Genomic DNA, 18380 nt, shown 5'->3' with positions numbered 1-18380 from the left:
AGTAACTTATCTTCCAGTCAAAATAAATCACTTTGGATGTATTGTATAACTAACTATGTAATTATTTTTTTTATAGTCTTTGTAGCTGAATCATGGCGATTTTCAAATGATAGTTTGCAAAATATAAGCTGCCATGTTCATTTAAATCTTAATGATAATGAAACTATTTACGGTTTGACATGATTAGTATTTTGTGTATTTTTATACGCAAAATTTAAGTGCGTATACAGTTTACATATTACATTTCCTTTCGTATGAGCTTCACACCATCTGTACATATATTTCTTCCCTTTCTTACAGCCTAATAAACACCATTCAATGATTACGATTAATGTACTTTCACTAAAAGTGATTCTGATCTATAAATTATTTCTTTAAAGTGATTTAAATCAGTGAATTTTGTTTATAAAATTGATTACTTGAATCTTGATTTAAATCGCGATTTAAATCAGCCTGGTTTAAATCAATTCACCTTGACTGTATCTGTAACTGTAACCTTAAACATCAATGATGTGTATGTTTGCATACATGTATTTGTTTTCCTATATAACCTGACTTTTGGCTTACCCTGTAGTTGAAACATTGCTAACCTATTTTCATGTCTTCATTTAAGTCTCTTGCTATCAACGGCACACTTGGATAGAGCCTGAGAGCCTCCTTTATGCAGTGCTCCAAGTACTTCATCTCTTGGAAGTCCTTCATCGTGACGGGCCGATCGGAATCTCCAAAGATACCTCGCAGTTCCTCCGCGACTTTATCCTGAAAAGGTAAATCGTTACCTGATTATTACGTAATGGAATCTTGTCACTGGAAAGTTATCTTAAACGGGTATATTATAGCGTTATCAAAGTTTCTGATTCGCTAAAACTTATTTTAGTCTTATGATACCATTTCCTGCCATAGTTCGATTGTATTATAATGATGACGAACATCGAAATCCCACAAAGTAATTGGTTATTATATGGTGATATCTCCACACAAAGAGTTCATAGAGATTCAGGAGTCCCGAATTCGAATCCACACCAGGGCATGGATGTTTTTATAGTTCATGCTATATATATATATATACACACACACACTCACACACACCAACACACTGTGCAAATTGAGCATTTTGCTTTGGGGGAGATCCCCATTCAGTGGCGTGTTTGTGATTTCATTGCGAGAGTTAGTTTTTTTTTTTTTTTTTTGGTTGGGCGATATGCAAAATTCTTTAGAAAATTGGTATGTGACGTAGGTCATTAAATGTTTTGATAATACCAGGTGGTTATAATTAAAGTGACGGTGTTCAGAGTGGTACAGCACGGGCTGTAATGAGAGTAGCAGTCTGAAACTTCGTATATATGCTAATGAAGCAATGCGCTCGCGAATTATGCAAAAAAAAGAATAGTTCCAATTCTCGCCACCAGGGTAAAAAATGGCGCTGTAGTAGTGGGGTTGACTGTACTATAAACTCACGAAAGTATGAACCCCCCTCCAGCAGATTTGCTACACTTAAAACTTGCTCAACATGGCCAGATGAGCTTTTTGCTCTAGTGTGGAACCCTGCATAATCCAAGATTTTTGTAAAAATACCCTCGGGAATGTTTCGGAAAGTATGACCCCCCTCAGATTGATGAGGTTATACTTATAAAAGGCACTTCTGTGAGATTGTTGTCCATAAATTTGTTAAAAATATGCCCCTCTTGTGGCCACACTTAAAACTAGGCCACCCACACACACACATACACATACCCATACATATTTATTTCTGGTTTAAGTTCAATTGGATACCAGCTTCAATTTGTTTATCTAATATTAAAACAATGTAATTCTTCTAGAATTGCTCCGTGACTCTCTCATTTCTTACATCATAAACATATGATTTTTCCCCTATGAGAATAACACTACATATGGTGTCATCTGGTAATGCCTCATGGAATTCACAGATAATTTTAATGTTTGTCCTGTCATTAACCACAACTTGTTTTCTTTTTGAAGTGTTGATTACAAACATGGGTCTCTGTGCTTTGAATTCATCTGGTGTGTAATACATGTCAGTACTGCCAATTGTAGAAAACAGTAAACAAAATTTGCCTGTTTTAGAGATAATCCAAAAAAATAAGCAACAACAACAGGGCCATCTATGTGCAAATGTCTGAACTCGGTGAACACTTGGGAACAAGTCAATTTTTTTCAATATGTCAATATTTTTAACTCTTTTTGCCAGTAATAGGGAATGGTAGCAAGCATTAGACAAAGTACTTTGGAGCTGAATATGCCTTTCTTAAGACGTCGTATATTACTAAAATATCTTTAATTCACATATTTCTCATACCGCTGTATCTTGTTCTATTAGGTTTTTTCAATAAAATTGCCTCTTCAAGAAAATTGCACAACAGCAAAAGAGGTACCAATAGGGCAAGCATACAATGATATGGGGATATGTGAATTGTTGGTTTCTTCGATTCAGATAAATGGATTGAATTGAAACTGGGATATTTTGCATTTGTTACATCCAGCTTGTTTGTTGTAATCTGTTCATATATAAAATCAAGCACCGAGAGGGTATAAGATCAATACTTGAACAATATGTGCGCATGACGGCCCCAAAGCAATGGGATCAATATTTGGAGCGGCAGTTCTATTGCCTGTAAAACTCCTGCAGTTTTATTAGCAAAACTCCTGCAGTTTTATTGACATCGATTAGTTCCAGACAATTCCGCCGCTGCAGTATGGATTGCATGTACGCTCAGCAGAAAAACGGGATGTACGCTCAGAAGAAAATACTTCAGCAAAAAATATTAGAGAAGAGCTCATGTTTCTGAATGCACCCCCAACCCACCCCCATACACACCTACCCACATCCATACATATTTACTTCCCGGTCCACTTCTATTGCATTAATTGATTAAATGGTTATGACATAATGTGATGATGTGGTGTTTTCTGATTGGTTTAAATAAGCAGTGTTTCTATTGGCTCTGTAAATCTATATAAGCCAGGGCACAGTGCAGATTCTTCACCATTGCTGGATCGGCAGTGGAACCCACAAGTGGGGGGCAGAACCTGAACAGGCTCCACCAAAGTATAGGAGACTTGAAGCATATAATTTGGCGGAATAACCCAAGTAAGGTCATAGAGACAATATACACTGATGCAGTAAAAGCCAATTTTTGGCAGGGGGGGCCAAAGTGGTTCCTAAATACAAAACTCAAGAACTAATTGACATAGAGCTATGCAGTTTTTTTGTCTGCACTGAACCCAACTGATATTTTTATCCAGTATAGAGTTTTGATTTGAATCCCAGGAAATTGTATATAAATACCAAAGCCAAAAATATTAAGTGTATACACACATACATACATACACACACATACAAAGCACAGTGCTGAACCCAACTGATCCAGCATAGAGTTTTGATTTGAATCCCAGGAAATTGTATATAATAAACAACAACAAAAATGCCAAATCAAAAATATTGTAATCAATGCAATAAGAATATATCCAGCCCCAATTGGGCCAAGCACCAAAAGATTTGTAACCCAGACAAATGCAGAACTCCCACAAAAATTTGCCCCAAATGCCATAAAAAATACAGCATGCAATACTTCACATATACACATAAAGATACTTGCTCTGTACAGTCATCAACACAACCATCCACATCTGGTCTGAAAAGAAGGCACGAAGCACCTCTTAATGCCAGAGCAGCAAAGCAGCCACGCTATGCACCACCTATCCATAGCAGTTTTAACGGCCAATTAAGAGATCATCGGTTTGTATCAGAGCCAAGATGTGGCATTGAGAATTTTTTGAACAGTATAAATCCTGATCTGCAGGCAATTCTTAATGCACAAAATGGCTCTTATAAGCTCTCCCTCAAATTGTTTACACAATATAAGAAACCAAATGGCACAAAATTTACACAGCCCCACATAACAGAAACTGTACCGGTATATTCAAATGCAAATTCAGACACAATAATAAGCAGATTGATAGATCAATTAAATATTAAACACTCTGAATTTGCGGCAAAAGAGTCCGGATGGAGCCTATGTGGCTCTCCGCACAAGTTATATGTCAATATTTCTGAATTCAGCCCATTACAAGGTTCCACTTATGTGCCATTACCTGATAATATTAAAAACAGAAGAGCCGTGGTCAATATTGAAAATACCGACCAGAAATGCTTTTTGTGGTGTATATTAGCTGCTTTGTATCCAGTTTCAAGGAATCCTCAGAGAATAAGTTATTACAAACAACATGAACATGATTTTGACGATGCAATGGAGGGTTTAGAATATCCAATGTCTGTTCAGAATATTGATAAATTTGAAAAAAAGGCCAGTCATATCAATGGCAAACAATTATCTATTAATGTATTTATTTGTTCCACTGGCAATTGCCCGATAGCACCTCTCAGAATCAGTACACTTGATGATGATTCTGCTGTTCCGATTGATCTGCTCTTAATTGAAGGGGATGGCACATATCATTACACTCTGATACACAGTCTTGAAGCTTTAGTCAGAAAACAACTAGACAAATCTAAGACAATATTCAAGTTGTGCAGAAGATGTTTAACTGTATTTTATGGTCAAAAAATGGTAAAAGGGGTTCGTGAAGAGAGTGCAGAAATTGCAAAAAACAAGTTAATTGAGCATCTGAAATACTGTGGGAACCATAAACCTGTTCATATGGTGATGCCCAATCCAAGTGAAAATTGCAAATTCAAAAAGTTTGAAGCCTTGTTGGAACACCCCGCATATATTGTCTGTGATTTTGAATCGAACCTCAAATCTCTTGCATTCTGCAATCCAGATCCTGATGAATCTTCAAATACACCATACCAGCTACATGAACCTTCCAGTTTTTGTTATGTAGTTGTACAGGATGGTGTAGCTAGTGAGCCACACTTATACATGGGACCAAATGCCATCAAAATATTTGCACATAGAATAGAAAATGAGTGCCGTGACATAGCATCTAACATCTTATTAAAATCAAAGCCTATGTTGCCTTTAACAGAGGAACAGATTGAAGATTTCAACAATGCAGAAAAATGCCCGGTATGTGATTCTGAATTTTCAGATACAAATATCAAGGTGAAACACCATTCTCATACAGATGGTCGATATAAACAGGCCCTGTGTAATAGCTGTAATATTAAGATCAAGAGACCAAGATTTGTCCCCATATTTTGCCATGGAGCATCCAATTATGATTTCCATCATCTGATGAGATACGAGGGGTTTGAGAAGCAGAATTTAAATATTTTAGCTGAAAATGATGAAAAATATATATCTATTAGCAAGATAATTAAAGTTAATGGTGTTCCTATTCACATAAGATTTCTTGATTCTTACAGAATTTTATCTGCTAGCCTGGCTACACTGGCCACTCAATTATCTAATGATCAATTCAAAATCACACGTGCCTTGTTTCCAAATCAGGACCTGAAATTAATTAGGCGGAAGGGTGTATATGCACATGACTATGTTACAGATTTTTCTAAATTTGATGAGTGTTCTTTGCCACCACAAGAAGAGTTTTACAGCAGAATCAGAGGATCTGGAATCACTGATGATGATTATCACCATGCTCAGTTGATGTGGAACAATTTAAAATGCCAGACATTTGGTGATTATCACATGGCATATTTGAAACTTGATGTGACCCTCTTAGCTGATATATTGCAGGCATTCAGAAAATCTTCTATGCAAAATTATAAGCTGGATCCAATGTATTTTTACAGTGCTCCGGGCCTAGCATGGGCCGCAATGTTTTTCAACACCAAAAAGCTATTGGATCTGATCCAAGATCAAGATATGTATCTGTTTATGGAGAAATGTATAAGAGGAGGGATGGTGCAATGTTCCCAGAGATATGCCAGAGCAAATAACAAATATATGCCTGATTATGATCCAGCACGGCCATCAAATTATATAACGTATTTAGATGCAAACAGCCTCTATGGTGACGCCATGATGAAAAAACTGCCATATGCAGGGCTTGAGTGGGTTGAAGATTTGAATATTGAAGATCTTCAGGATTTTGATGACAGTGACAGTGGCCTCATCTTAGAGGTTGATCTGATAATTCCAGATAATTTGCACAACAAATTTTCTGATCTGCCCCCAATTCCCGAGGTTAAGTGCTCAGCTGGCTCTAAACAGAAGAAGCTCATGATGACTCTGGAGCCGAAACAGGGTTGTGTCTTATATTACAAAAACCTCCAGTTCCTGATGAAACATGGTGTTCAAGTGACCAAAATTGGCAAAGTCTTAAGGTTCAGGCACTCAGAATGGTTGAAACCATATATTGATACAAACACAGAGCTTCGAACATCTGCAAAGAGCCAATTTGATAAGGGCTTGTTTAAATTGATGGTGAATTCAGTGTATGGCAAAACAATTGAAAATGTCAGAAAACATACCGATGTTAAAATAATTACTGACCCCAGCCTGAGCAAAAAATTGGTTGCAAAGCCCAACTTCAATTATAGAAGAATTTATGATGAGCACATGGCACTTTTCAACATGATGAAAACAAAGATTAAGTTTGATAAACCTATTTATGTAGGGGCTGTGATATTGGAATTGGCCAAATTACATATGTTAATATTGTATTATGATGTGCTGAAACCTTTTTATGGTGATCGTGTAAAATTATTGTACATGGACACGGATAGTTTTATTCTTGATATTCAAACAGAAGATGTTTATCAAGATATGTCACAGCCTGAATTGTTTAAATACTTTGATACCAGTGAACATACAAGAATTCAACACCACCACAACAAAAAGGTGCCTGGCAAGTTAAAAGATGAGACACTTGGTGATGTTATTGTGAAATTTGCTGGGTTAAGTGCCAAGATGTACACTTTTAAAACATGTAGTGGTGCTGTTGCCAAAAAGGCCAAGGGCATTGGCAGAGTAACTGTAGACAAAGATCTCCAATTTGAAGATTATGAAAATTGCCTCAAATCCCAGAATTCAATCAAAACATCAGAATCCAGAATTCAGAGTGTGGATCACTTATTGACTTCAAATATTGTAAGAAAAGTGGCCCTGGACCCACATGATGATAAGAGATGCATTTTATCATGTGGCATACATACTCTACCATGGGGGCATTGTGATTTGAAAAATGGGAATCAATGCCCAATTACAGAGCATGATTTGAAATAAATAAACATGCCTATGAACTTATTTGGGTTCAAAAAACAGGCTATTATGGAGCTGCCAACACCACAAGCCTCTCCTGATATGCTGTCTAAACTGAGTGGCTTGTTAATTATTCATCTGAACAGCATATTTACAGATGTTGATGATGAAACAGGCAAAATATTGTACATATTTAACAATAATTTAAATCATTACCAATTACCTGTAGGTGGGCAATTGCAATTTATTACAACCCCTGAGGGTGATGTCAAGATTTCAGTAGGGAGAAATATTTATAGAATTAAGCACTCAAACATGGTTTCTGGCACTGTTTATACTGTTTCTGCTGGTGACTGCTTATATATTGAGGTCCCTGGATCTTATGACAAGCTTATACCCTTTTTTATAGAATTAAGAATCAGATACTCTATAATAAATAACCACTAAAACAAAATGCCTAATGATATATTTGGCCATACAAGACATGAAGATCACAGTGATGAGATTCTGATGCTTGATGTCAGAGTCAAGAAATTAAGAAGTGATTTACAAGCTTTACAAACCACACTCAATGCCAGTCTTCAATTAGAAATTACAAATTTACAATCACAATGCATGGACCCTCTTCTTAAAATTGATTCTGAACTCAAATTGTTGCTTCAGAAATATACTGATCTGGCCACATTAGATAATTTTCAAAGTTTAGAAGAAGCTGTAGCAGCTCTTCAAGCCAAATTTAAGACCCAGGCCACCAACTCCGAGCAATTGAAACAGCAATTGGAAGAGCAGATAAATAATGTCCAGACACAGCTCCAAACAATTGTCAAAAGCATAAAATCACAAGAAGATTTTGATCTAGTCATTTCCACTCTAAAGGAACAGATTCAATCACTCCAAATACCTAATCTGGATCCTCTGCACAATGCCATAGCCGAGGTTAAAGAAAAAATTGAGACACTTGAAAATTTTATGAACAATTTGCCATCTTCTGATGCTTTGAATGCAATAACTCGGAGTGTAGCAAATATTAAGCTGCAACTTGAAACATATGAAGATTTTGGAAAAATTCAAAGTACCATAACCCATCTTGAAGGTACAATAGCAGCAGTGCAAAATGATTTGGCAAATGTACTAGAATCCCGATTGCCTGGGATTGTAGATACCCTTGTCAGTGTCCAGCAACAAATCACAAAGCTTGAAAACCTCAACACTGAATCTGAACTATCTCATTTTCATCACTTGATCGATGATATCCAAACAAAGCTTGAAATTTTACAACAATCCACACCCACTCAGGCAGATATAGCCCTGCTCCAAAATGCTATGCAAAATGTGGCTGATGCTTCTGAATTAAACAATGTGAAATTGGCACTTGAATTTTTGCAAAATACAGTATCAAATCTTCCTACATCACAGGAACTTAAAAATATTAAGAGGGCAGTGAATAGGATATTGAAATCAGAAGATATCAAGAATATCCAGGCAGAGATCAAACATCTCACACAGACAGTGGCCACTCTACCAACCAATCAACATATTAATGAATTGCATGCCCTGTTTGAGGATATCAGAAGACAGGTCCATGATCTTACTGCTCAAAATTCAAAATTGGCAGTTGTTGAAAATTTGCAACATATTGTAGCTAATATCAAGCAACAGCTAGGGACCATGGAATCCAATCAAGCAAATGCTCTGTCTGTTTTTGCCACCCAGCTTCAAGAGATTGTGCAACAATACAAGAAACTCATTGTGGACATAAAAATCAAACCAGGCCATGATGATGTTGTTAGGACCATCAATGAGCACCTTGAATCTGTAACAAGCAGATTGCTTACAGCAGAAAAGGAAATAACAGGCATAATCGAGAATCCAAAACATACAGTAATTCTTGAATTGTACAGCATCCCCAACAAAGAATATGATTCACCATTTACACCAGGTGGCAAAATATATATGCTGTCCTCTGCACAATTTTATTACCAGTTTTTTGTTGGGGGCACACTGAGACCAATCAAGATCAAATATTGGCATCAGCCACAGGCACACCACTACCCTACCTTATCAATAACAAATGCTGAGAACAAAGTGAAAATCACCAGTGTAGAGTTAGAGGATTTTACAGACCCCAATACATTAGAAACAGCCTATACTGAAGATGATGGCACTTTGGAATTTAAAATACAAATAGGGGACAAATTATATTTAGAAAATCCTGTAGTATCAGCTGCTGAACACCCCATAGTTGCAATATTCTTGTTCTCATATTATGTCTAGACAAATTATTGTTGATGAACTACACAGACAAGCCAGACAAAATTTTAAGAGACTGCCAGTAGTTACAAAAGGCATAGATGATTTATGGCAGAGCGACTTGATTGAGTTGTCAAGTGGACAGTTGAAAAACTTAGACAAAATCAACAAGGGCTACAAGTATCTACTCACTGTGATAGATACATTTTCAAAATTTGCCTGGGCTGTGCCACTCAAATCCAAGACTGGAAAATGTGTTACAGAAGCCATCAGGACAATCATCAATCAGAGTGGAAGATCACCGTGCTATTTGCAAACAGATAATGGCAAAGAATTTTATAATTCAGTGTTTCAACAATTTATTAAAAGCCAGGCAATAAAACATTACTCGAGTTACAGTGACCTCAAAGCCTCAATTGTAGAGAGATTCAACAAAACCCTAAAAAATCTTATGTATAAACAATTTACACTTCAAGGTAATTATAAATGGATTAATATTCTTCCAGAACTTCTACATAAATATAACAACTCTATCCATTCCACAATCAACATGAAACCCTCTGAAGTAACTTCATCTGATGAGCAAAAATTGATCAGGACTGTTTATTATCCTAGATACCAGCCAACAACAAGAAGGGCCAAATTCAGGGTGGGTGATCAAGTAAGAATCAGCAAATATAAGCACTTATTCAAAAGAGGCTTTACAAGAAACTGGAGCACTGAATTATTTACAGTTGTTCAAGTTAAACCCGGGACCCTTAACACATATATAATAAAAGATCACCGAGGAGAAATTCTCAAAGGCAGGTTCTATGAACAAGAACTCAGCAAAACTAAACAGCCTGACACTTATCTCATAGAAAAAATCATCCGCAGAAAAGGCAACAAGTTATTTGTCAAATGGCTGGGTCATCCGGAAAACAGCTGGATCGATGCAGACAAAATAATAATATGAGCACCTGGGATGTTATAAAAAGGCTGCCAGAACCTGAACAGCAGAATAAGAGAAATGGCAACTTGCTGCCTGATAATATTAGGTGTCTTATTGTTGGGCCATCTGCTTGTGGTAAAACTACACTAATGGTTGATAATTTTTTATTGGCACCCAACTGGTTAGACTGGAAAAACAGGCACTTGTATGTCTTTTCTAAGAGCTTGGAACAATTAAAATATCAGCAGCTGATGAAGCTATATGATGGATTGGATATTGCCACTTTTGAACCAGATGTTAAGCCACTTGATGAATGTCTCGATAATTCTGTTGTTGTGTTTGATGACATTATACTGGATAATCAAAACAAGGTTAGGAATTTCTTTACGCAGGGCCGACACAAAAACATTGATTGCTTCTACCTGGCACAGACTTTTTCTAAAATACCGAAGCAGCTGATCCGAGACAACAGCAATTTTATATGTGTGTTTCATCAAGATCATACCAACCTCAAACACATACATGATGAATATGTAGGTGGGGACTTGAGCTACAATGATTTTTCCAAGATTTGCAGTAGGTGCTGGAACCAGGACAGTTATGGGTTTGTCACAATTGATATGACAAGAACACCCAATAGTGGCAAATATAGAAATAAAATCAACAATTTTCTAGACATTGAAACATAAATAAATAAACATGAAAAGGCCAATCATTGATGATCTTAAGTTAAGAGATTATCTTGTAAAAAGATTTAAGGGATGGAAATCAGAGAACCGGGGAATTTATGAAAAACACAAACAAACAGAACAGCCTGTAATTGATGCTATTAATAATTTAGGTAAGAATATCAAAACTGTTACAGAGCAAAATCAAGATTTGATCACAGAGCTTGTACCTGTAGCTGCTAGGAACATATTAGATTATCCATTCACCCCACTTTCCAGTATTCATACACCTAGTCCTGTTGCTCCTAGAAGAATTGAAGCTACACAGGATCCTATTGAATTGGGTCTTCTTGCTCAAAAATATTTAAGCACACCTAAAGACAACAAAGATGAGGTGTTTGGCTTATATGCTGACACAGAGCTTGATGGTAGCATCATACATAGAATTGGCAATTTCAGAGTAACATTTATGGGGGATGATATAATTGTATATTCAGAATCTCGTCTCGGAGAAAAAGGTGGTTTTGTTAAGTATCTCGGCACACCTGGATTGTGGGAATTGATGACTAGGAAAAGGCCTGGCAGCTATACAGATCAAGATTATGAGGATTACAAAGAAATATTAATAAAATCAGATGCTCTATACCAGAACAATGATCCCACACAAAAAAGAGTGAAGTCTAGCAGTGGGGCAAAATACAACAATTTAATCAAGCCCATATGGTCACAGATCAAGACTGGCAGTGGAATCAAACAATACAACACCCTGCCTAAAGAATTTGTCTGGGTTGATGATGTCAGGAAACTTGTAGATAGGTTATTGGTGATAGCTGGGGAGGAAAATGCTGGGAACCACAATTTTTACAATGAAAAGGTTGGAATTATGGACATGATAAGCACAAAATTGTCTAATTTTATAGTGAATGACACTAAGGGGATTGGATATCTCATAAAAATTATTAATACTCTACCACCTAAATTTTGGAATATTTCTGAGGGTCGGGGGCTTGTTAATGATATTATAAACAAGCTGCCATTTGAACTACACATTCCAGGCTATCAGTACTGTGGTCCAGGCACAAAATTGGATCATAGATTAAACAGAGGGGATCCTGGTGTAAATCCCCTAGATGCTGCTTGTAGAGACCATGACATAGCATACAATACACATACCGACCTTGACAAGAGACATGTTGCAGACAAAAAATTAGAAGAGGCTGCATTTGGTAGATTTGTAAGCAAAGATGCTTCTTTAAGTGAAAAAATAGCAGCATTGGGAACCACCATAGCTATGAGCACCAAACAAAAACTGGGGTGGGGGTTGTGAATATGTATATAATAAACCTACAATGAAGGCCAAGGGTGTTATGTATCAAATACCTTATGCAGGTCTTAAATCTCTTAAAACTATTGATAGTCTTTTAACCAAAAAGCAGCGCAAGAAAAAAAGCTCTTGTCTTGCAAAGGGTCATGGTATGAAATTGTTGCTTAGCACCCCCCAATTAAAAAAATTACAGCAATCAAGAAAAAAATCACATGTGGGGGGTTTCATATTTACTATCCCTGCCATCTTAGCTGCTCTCGGGGCTGTTGGGAGCTTGGCTGGGGGATCAGCTGCCATAGCAAAAACAGTAATAGATGCCAAGAAAAATAGGGCAGAATTAGATGAGCAGAAGCGCCATAACCTGGCCATGGAGAAACAGGGCAAAAGTGTTAAGAGAGCCATGAATAAGTTTAAAAAAAACAAGAGCCGCTTACAAACCAAGATATTGAAGCTTTAATCAAGCCACTGGGCATCAAACATTTTAGGGGTGTGTACATGTCTGATTCTTTACCAGAACAACCACTCAACAAAGAGTGTGGCATTGTTAATTTGGATGAGTACAAAAATCAGGGCACTCACTGGATTTGTTATCTTAAATATTTAAACAATGAGGCATTTGTGTTTGATTCATTTGGAGGTGTTCCTCCTGAAAATTTAGTAAAATATCTAAAATCAGCTAATCTTTATTACAATAATGCCCGTGTTCAGAACTTCAAAGATGTTAATTGTGGACATTTGTGTTTATCTGTTCTTAGATATATGTCTCAAATAAATAAACCATCAATTGAAAATTTTCAAGAAGCCTTGTGGTATTTAAAACATCATGGGGGTATTCCATCTCACCAGCCAAAATTCAATATTGAAACTTAAATTACATGATGACATAGTGTATCCCAAAACAATAGCTCTCAGAGCATTTTACGGCATGTACCTAATCCCTAATATTACACACCACAACAACAAAATTGCAGTAGGGGATCAAAAAATTGTCATCACTCCAGGGCAGTATAATCTATCCACTCTAAATGCTCAATTACCCAGAGGTGTGGTGTTAAGTCAAAATTCTGTCACTCACAGAGTAGAGATTGTGTCTGCTACAGAAACAGTAGATCTGGGTACTATAGGAGAGCTGTTAGGCTTTGAGAACAACACAAAACTTGAACCGGCCATCAAACACACTGCTATTAATATACCTAAATTCTTAGCCATAGAGACTCTGAATATTCACTGTAATGTGGCTGAGGGTATGGTCACCAAATCAAATGGCATAGGCACTCACAAACAAACCGGCATCATTGCAACATTCAAACCTAATTCTGAATTTATGGAGCCCATCATCTACAATCCATCCCCAACATTATATTTTCCTGTCTGTCATAATAGAATAGATAATATTGAATTGATGGTCACTAATGAAAAAGAAGAATTAGTTGATTTTGCTGGAGCCACAACAACTGCAATCATAGAGATTAATATTTAAATAAAAATACATACAATGGAAAATATTGAGAGTTATGAGCTACAATCATTCCCCCCAAACAGGAGGACATTTGCAAATTTAAATCAACCCAACACAGAAATTGAGGTTGATCTTGATGTAGGGGATGGCTTTATACACCCTCACAGAGCAGATCTATACATCAAATTTGATGTTGTAAAGCTCGATGGAACAGATTATCCGGCAAATTCAAATATAAGATTGGTAGATAATTTTGTGCCGCATCTGTTCTCTGAAATTGAGATCAGAAAGCATGGTGTTGTTATAAACAGAGTGGATTATCCCGGCATTACCTCCACAGCTTTGGCCACACTAAAATTATCCAAAACCGAGGCTTCTTACTACAAAATCGGTGGATTTGAGGCTGGTGATAAGATATTATCTAAGAACCACACAGTGCTGTTTCCTATGCGCCTGTTGCCAGGATTCTTCTCAGATTACAAAGATATTATGTGGAAGGGTGGTTTAAGAATTACATTTAGAAGAGCTGCAAATGATAATAATGCTTTGATGAGGTACAGCACATTAAACCCTACAGGGGAAGCTCTGCCTAATACCTTACCAGATGCAGGCAAATGCATTATTCAGACTATGGAGCTAAGAATCCCAGTTGTTGAATATGAGGCCAGTTATGCTCTTAAATACAAAGCTGATATAATAAAAAATCCACAGGTTCCTCTGCAATTTTATACATATCAATGCGTACAGAAGCCCGCATCTGGTACATATTATGAGTTTGATGCCACAAATTCATTCTCCAGTATTCAATATGACATGCCTGATTTTGTGGTAGTACTGTTTCAGACTGGAAGACACAACAATCAGGAAAAAAATTCAAGTAGATTTGATAACTGCAACATCAAGAACATATATCTTAAAAATGGCAGAAATGAGGTATTCCCTAGAGAAAATTACAATTTAGACATGTCCAAGAATGATTTCCTCAAATTATATGAGGCATTTTCGGCATTCAAAAGGGTCACTACTGGCAATACTGATATGTATTACACACCAGATGAATTCAAAACACAGAGACCCATGTTTGTAATCAACACTTCAAAAAGAAAACAAGTTGTGGTTAATGACAGGACAAACATTAAAATTATCTGTGAATTCCATGAGGCATTACCAGATGACACCATATGTAGTGTTATTCTCATAGGGGAAAAATCATATGTTTATGATGTAAGAAATGAGAGAGTCACGGAGCAATTCTAGAAGAATTACATTGTTTTAATATTAGATAAACAAATTGAAGCTGGTATCCAATTGAACTTAAACCAGAAATAAATATGTATGGGTATGTGTATGTGTGTGTGTGGGTGGCCTAGTTTTAAGTGTGGCCACAAGAGGGGCATATTTTTAACAAATTTATGGACAACAATCTCACAGAAGTGCCTTTTATAAGTATAACCTCATCAATCTGAGGGGGGTCATACTTTCCGAAACATTCCCGAGGGTATTTTTACAAAAATCTTGGATTATGCAGGGTTCCACACTAGAGCAAAAAGCTCATCTGGCCATGTTGAGCAAGTTTTAAGTGTAGCAAATCTGCTGGAGGGGGGTTCATACTTTCGTGAGTTTATAGTACAGTCAACCCCACTACTCGCTGTAAGCAGTCAAAACTTGGTATAATTACAGGAAAAACACTATAAATCGCAGAAAACAATACTCTTTGTAATAAAATATCGCTACAATTTCACTATTCGAATTACATGAACATTACTAAAGGAAAAAGCAAAAAGCGTCACCAACCACAACCAGGGAGCTCACACAATGGTTAAGCAATGTCACCGACTTTGACGTCAGAGTTACGGAAAATTCTACGTTTTGACTGCTTACAGCGCCATTTTTTACCCTGGTGGCGAGAATTGGAACCTTTTTTTTTTTTTGCATAATTTGCGAGCGCATTGCTTCATTAGCATATCTACGAAGTTTCAGACTGCTACTCTCATTACAGCCCGTGCTGTACCACTCTGAACACCGTCACTTTAATTATAACCACCTGGTATTTACACATAATTTTGAAACACTTGGTATATTTAGATTCTAAGAAAATCCAAACTCGTACACAATAAAAGCTATCGAACTAGTAACACCGCAAACTTGACTGAATTTCTATTGACATCTAATCTAACTGCAAGTTTCTTGGGAATAGTTTAATACATGTGTCAACTATGCCTTACAAAATGAAGTTGAAAACAACCTGCATGTTGTCTTGGCTCGGTGAGATTGGTTCGTTGGAGAATGGTGTCCTTCTTTATTCTACAAGGCTGGACCATTAATGGACACAAATAATTTTTCAGGTGTGTCTGTTATACTTCAGAAACTGTTTATTGTATGCTTTGAATTCCATTTTCTTTGAGGGGGACAAGAACATCCTCGGTAGGGATAAAAATAATCTTCTTCTGCCGGGGACAAAAATATTTTGTGGGGGGGTAGGGGGGTCCCCTGCATCCCCCCCGTTAATTCGTACACTGTATACATATAACTTTTGGAGGAATGATCTCGATTCAGCACGTTTACAATTAAGTATCACAGAGTGTCATATTTTGAATTCGTTCACCCAATGATGATAAAAGACCAACGGGCAGTGGGGAAAAGCACAAGACAAGACAAGACATTCGGTCAACGCCTTTGACCTTCACGGATCAGAAGAGGGGATAAACAAACACGAAATGTACATTTAACTTTCCACAGCACAGCACACATACTAAAATAGGATATTAACATACCAAGGTTCCAAAGGTCAAGTGCAAAGGTTCGCCAACGTGTTTGCCATTCTGAATAACTTTTATTTTTTGTTATGCTTTTATAGAAAATAAAGTTTTCATGTCCTTATCTGGTCTCTGCAGTAAATGATTTTATATCTCATGAGAAGAAGAAACTAATATCCACATTGCACCACGCCATGAGGCATTTATAGGCATTTTTCGATCTCGGCTATTTTGGAGGTGATGTGATCAGCACAACACTCCGGCTGCCTTTATTCGCCACGATTGCCGCCAGGTGTCCATTAATTTGAGGCTCGGTGAGCCCCAGAGCCGCTCTATGCAGGAACAAGGCCGGTAAAGCATTTCAAATAGCCTGTAGTAAAAAAAGAAAAAACTTGCCTGTATATGTGGATTTCCGCCTAGGAGGAAAAGCAACCAGCTAATAGCGGCAGATGTAGTGTCATGGCCCTGGAAGAAATTGCAATAATTTTTAGTTCCAATTTACCTTTAAGTTAACTAGAATATGTAATAGAGTTATCTATATTAGCTATATTCCTAAATTGGAAGGTTTATTGCCATGTATTCATAAGTGTTTGACAGGTGCGGCTCAAGATTAAAATTTTTAGCCCGTCAAGTTGGATTTTTGGCGCCCTCCCACTTTCCACCCTGTCATCCCTAACTCTCCACCGTGGCCTCCATACTTTCCACTCCCAATAAAACCATGTCCATCTTACATATTTACTATTTTAAATAAGAAAAATAATAGCCTTAGACTAGATTTGGCAATTATCAAATCGTCATTGATGACAAACTAAGACATAAACACATAATGGAACGTAAATTAATTGAACCGGTCAGACGGTTGTATCCAACAAAAACTAATGCCACAAGAACATCAAAACAATCAGACATGTTGGTTTCTCTCGTACGTTTTTCCTCGAATAGGAAGTTCCATCGTGCAGACAACTCTTTCATCTGTCCATGAAAATGTATCACTAAAATACATAAGGTACCTGAACCCGATGTGGTCTACCTAAGGTTTACGATTGTTTCTAATGGTGCACAACGTCAGAAAGATAAAACTAATCGCAAGGTTCAAAAGAGGAAACATTTCTGGACGTTCACTGAAAATTGGAGTCAGTTCCAATCAATAACATGGGTGCAGTAAAGATTTAGTTAACAAGTAACGTTCAGGCCATACTGGGTACATGTGTACCCAATATGGCTTAATAATATATTTTGTTCTTTCACATCAAAAATGCAACAGAAGTTGTATAGAAAGTACCTCAATGTTATTTTTATACGGTAGGCAGATAAATGTATTCATACACTTACTTTTTTATTTACAAAATGACATAATGAGATTATACAAAGAAATGACATAGTAAAAAAAAGGTAAAGTGCTCCCCTGTGCATAGCACCACGCCCTGAAGGCGTATAGGGGGTGTGGGGGTAACGCCCCACACTTTCTTGATCCGGTCGAGAGTGGGGGTGATGTGATCAGCATCACGCCCCTGACCGCCTTTACTCCCCAGGGTTTCCCCCAGGTACCCATGTTATTCGACGCTGGGTGGGCGCCGGGGCCGCTTCCATCGTTAGAAAGGATTTGAACTGGTGGGGGATCGAACCCGGGACCTTTAGCATGGTAGTCAGACGCGTTACCGACTGAGCCACCGCGGCCATAGTTTACAAACCAATAAACAAGAGAGTGACATCGTCTTTCGTGTGAACCATTCAATTATTTATTAAATAACAAAACAGCGGTGTTTAAGACTGAGAAAGTAAAATCTCTTGAATTCATTTAAACTTTTTTGGTTGTAAATTTCGCGCATATTATCCCCCCTCCC

The 18380-nt window shown here is 37.2% G+C and overlaps 1 protein-coding gene across 2 annotated transcripts in view; it reads right to left on the bottom strand.

The window, feature by feature from the left end:
- The window catches only part of Cyp4c3 (Cytochrome P450 4c3), a 128067-nt gene that overhangs the window by 57714 nt on the left and 51973 nt on the right, over positions 1-18380 (bottom strand). For both annotated transcript variants that reach the window (XM_083131412.1, XM_083131413.1), the window contains exons 9-10: positions 16933-17001; positions 591-759 (exon numbers count right to left, since the gene is read on the bottom strand). In XM_083131412.1, the coding sequence (XP_082987538.1) occupies positions 591-759; positions 16933-17001 (238 nt within the window). The remainder of the gene's footprint in view (positions 1-590; positions 760-16932; positions 17002-18380) is intronic.

The sequence above is a fragment of the Lepisma saccharinum genome, chromosome 11 (genome assembly GCF_977018435.1).
Source record: "Lepisma saccharinum chromosome 11, izLepSacc3.1, whole genome shotgun sequence".
Taxonomy (NCBI): Eukaryota; Metazoa; Arthropoda; class Insecta; order Zygentoma; family Lepismatidae; genus Lepisma; species Lepisma saccharinum.
The sequence above is the reverse complement of the archived record's forward strand: the minus strand, read 5'-3'. Positions and strand labels throughout refer to the sequence as shown.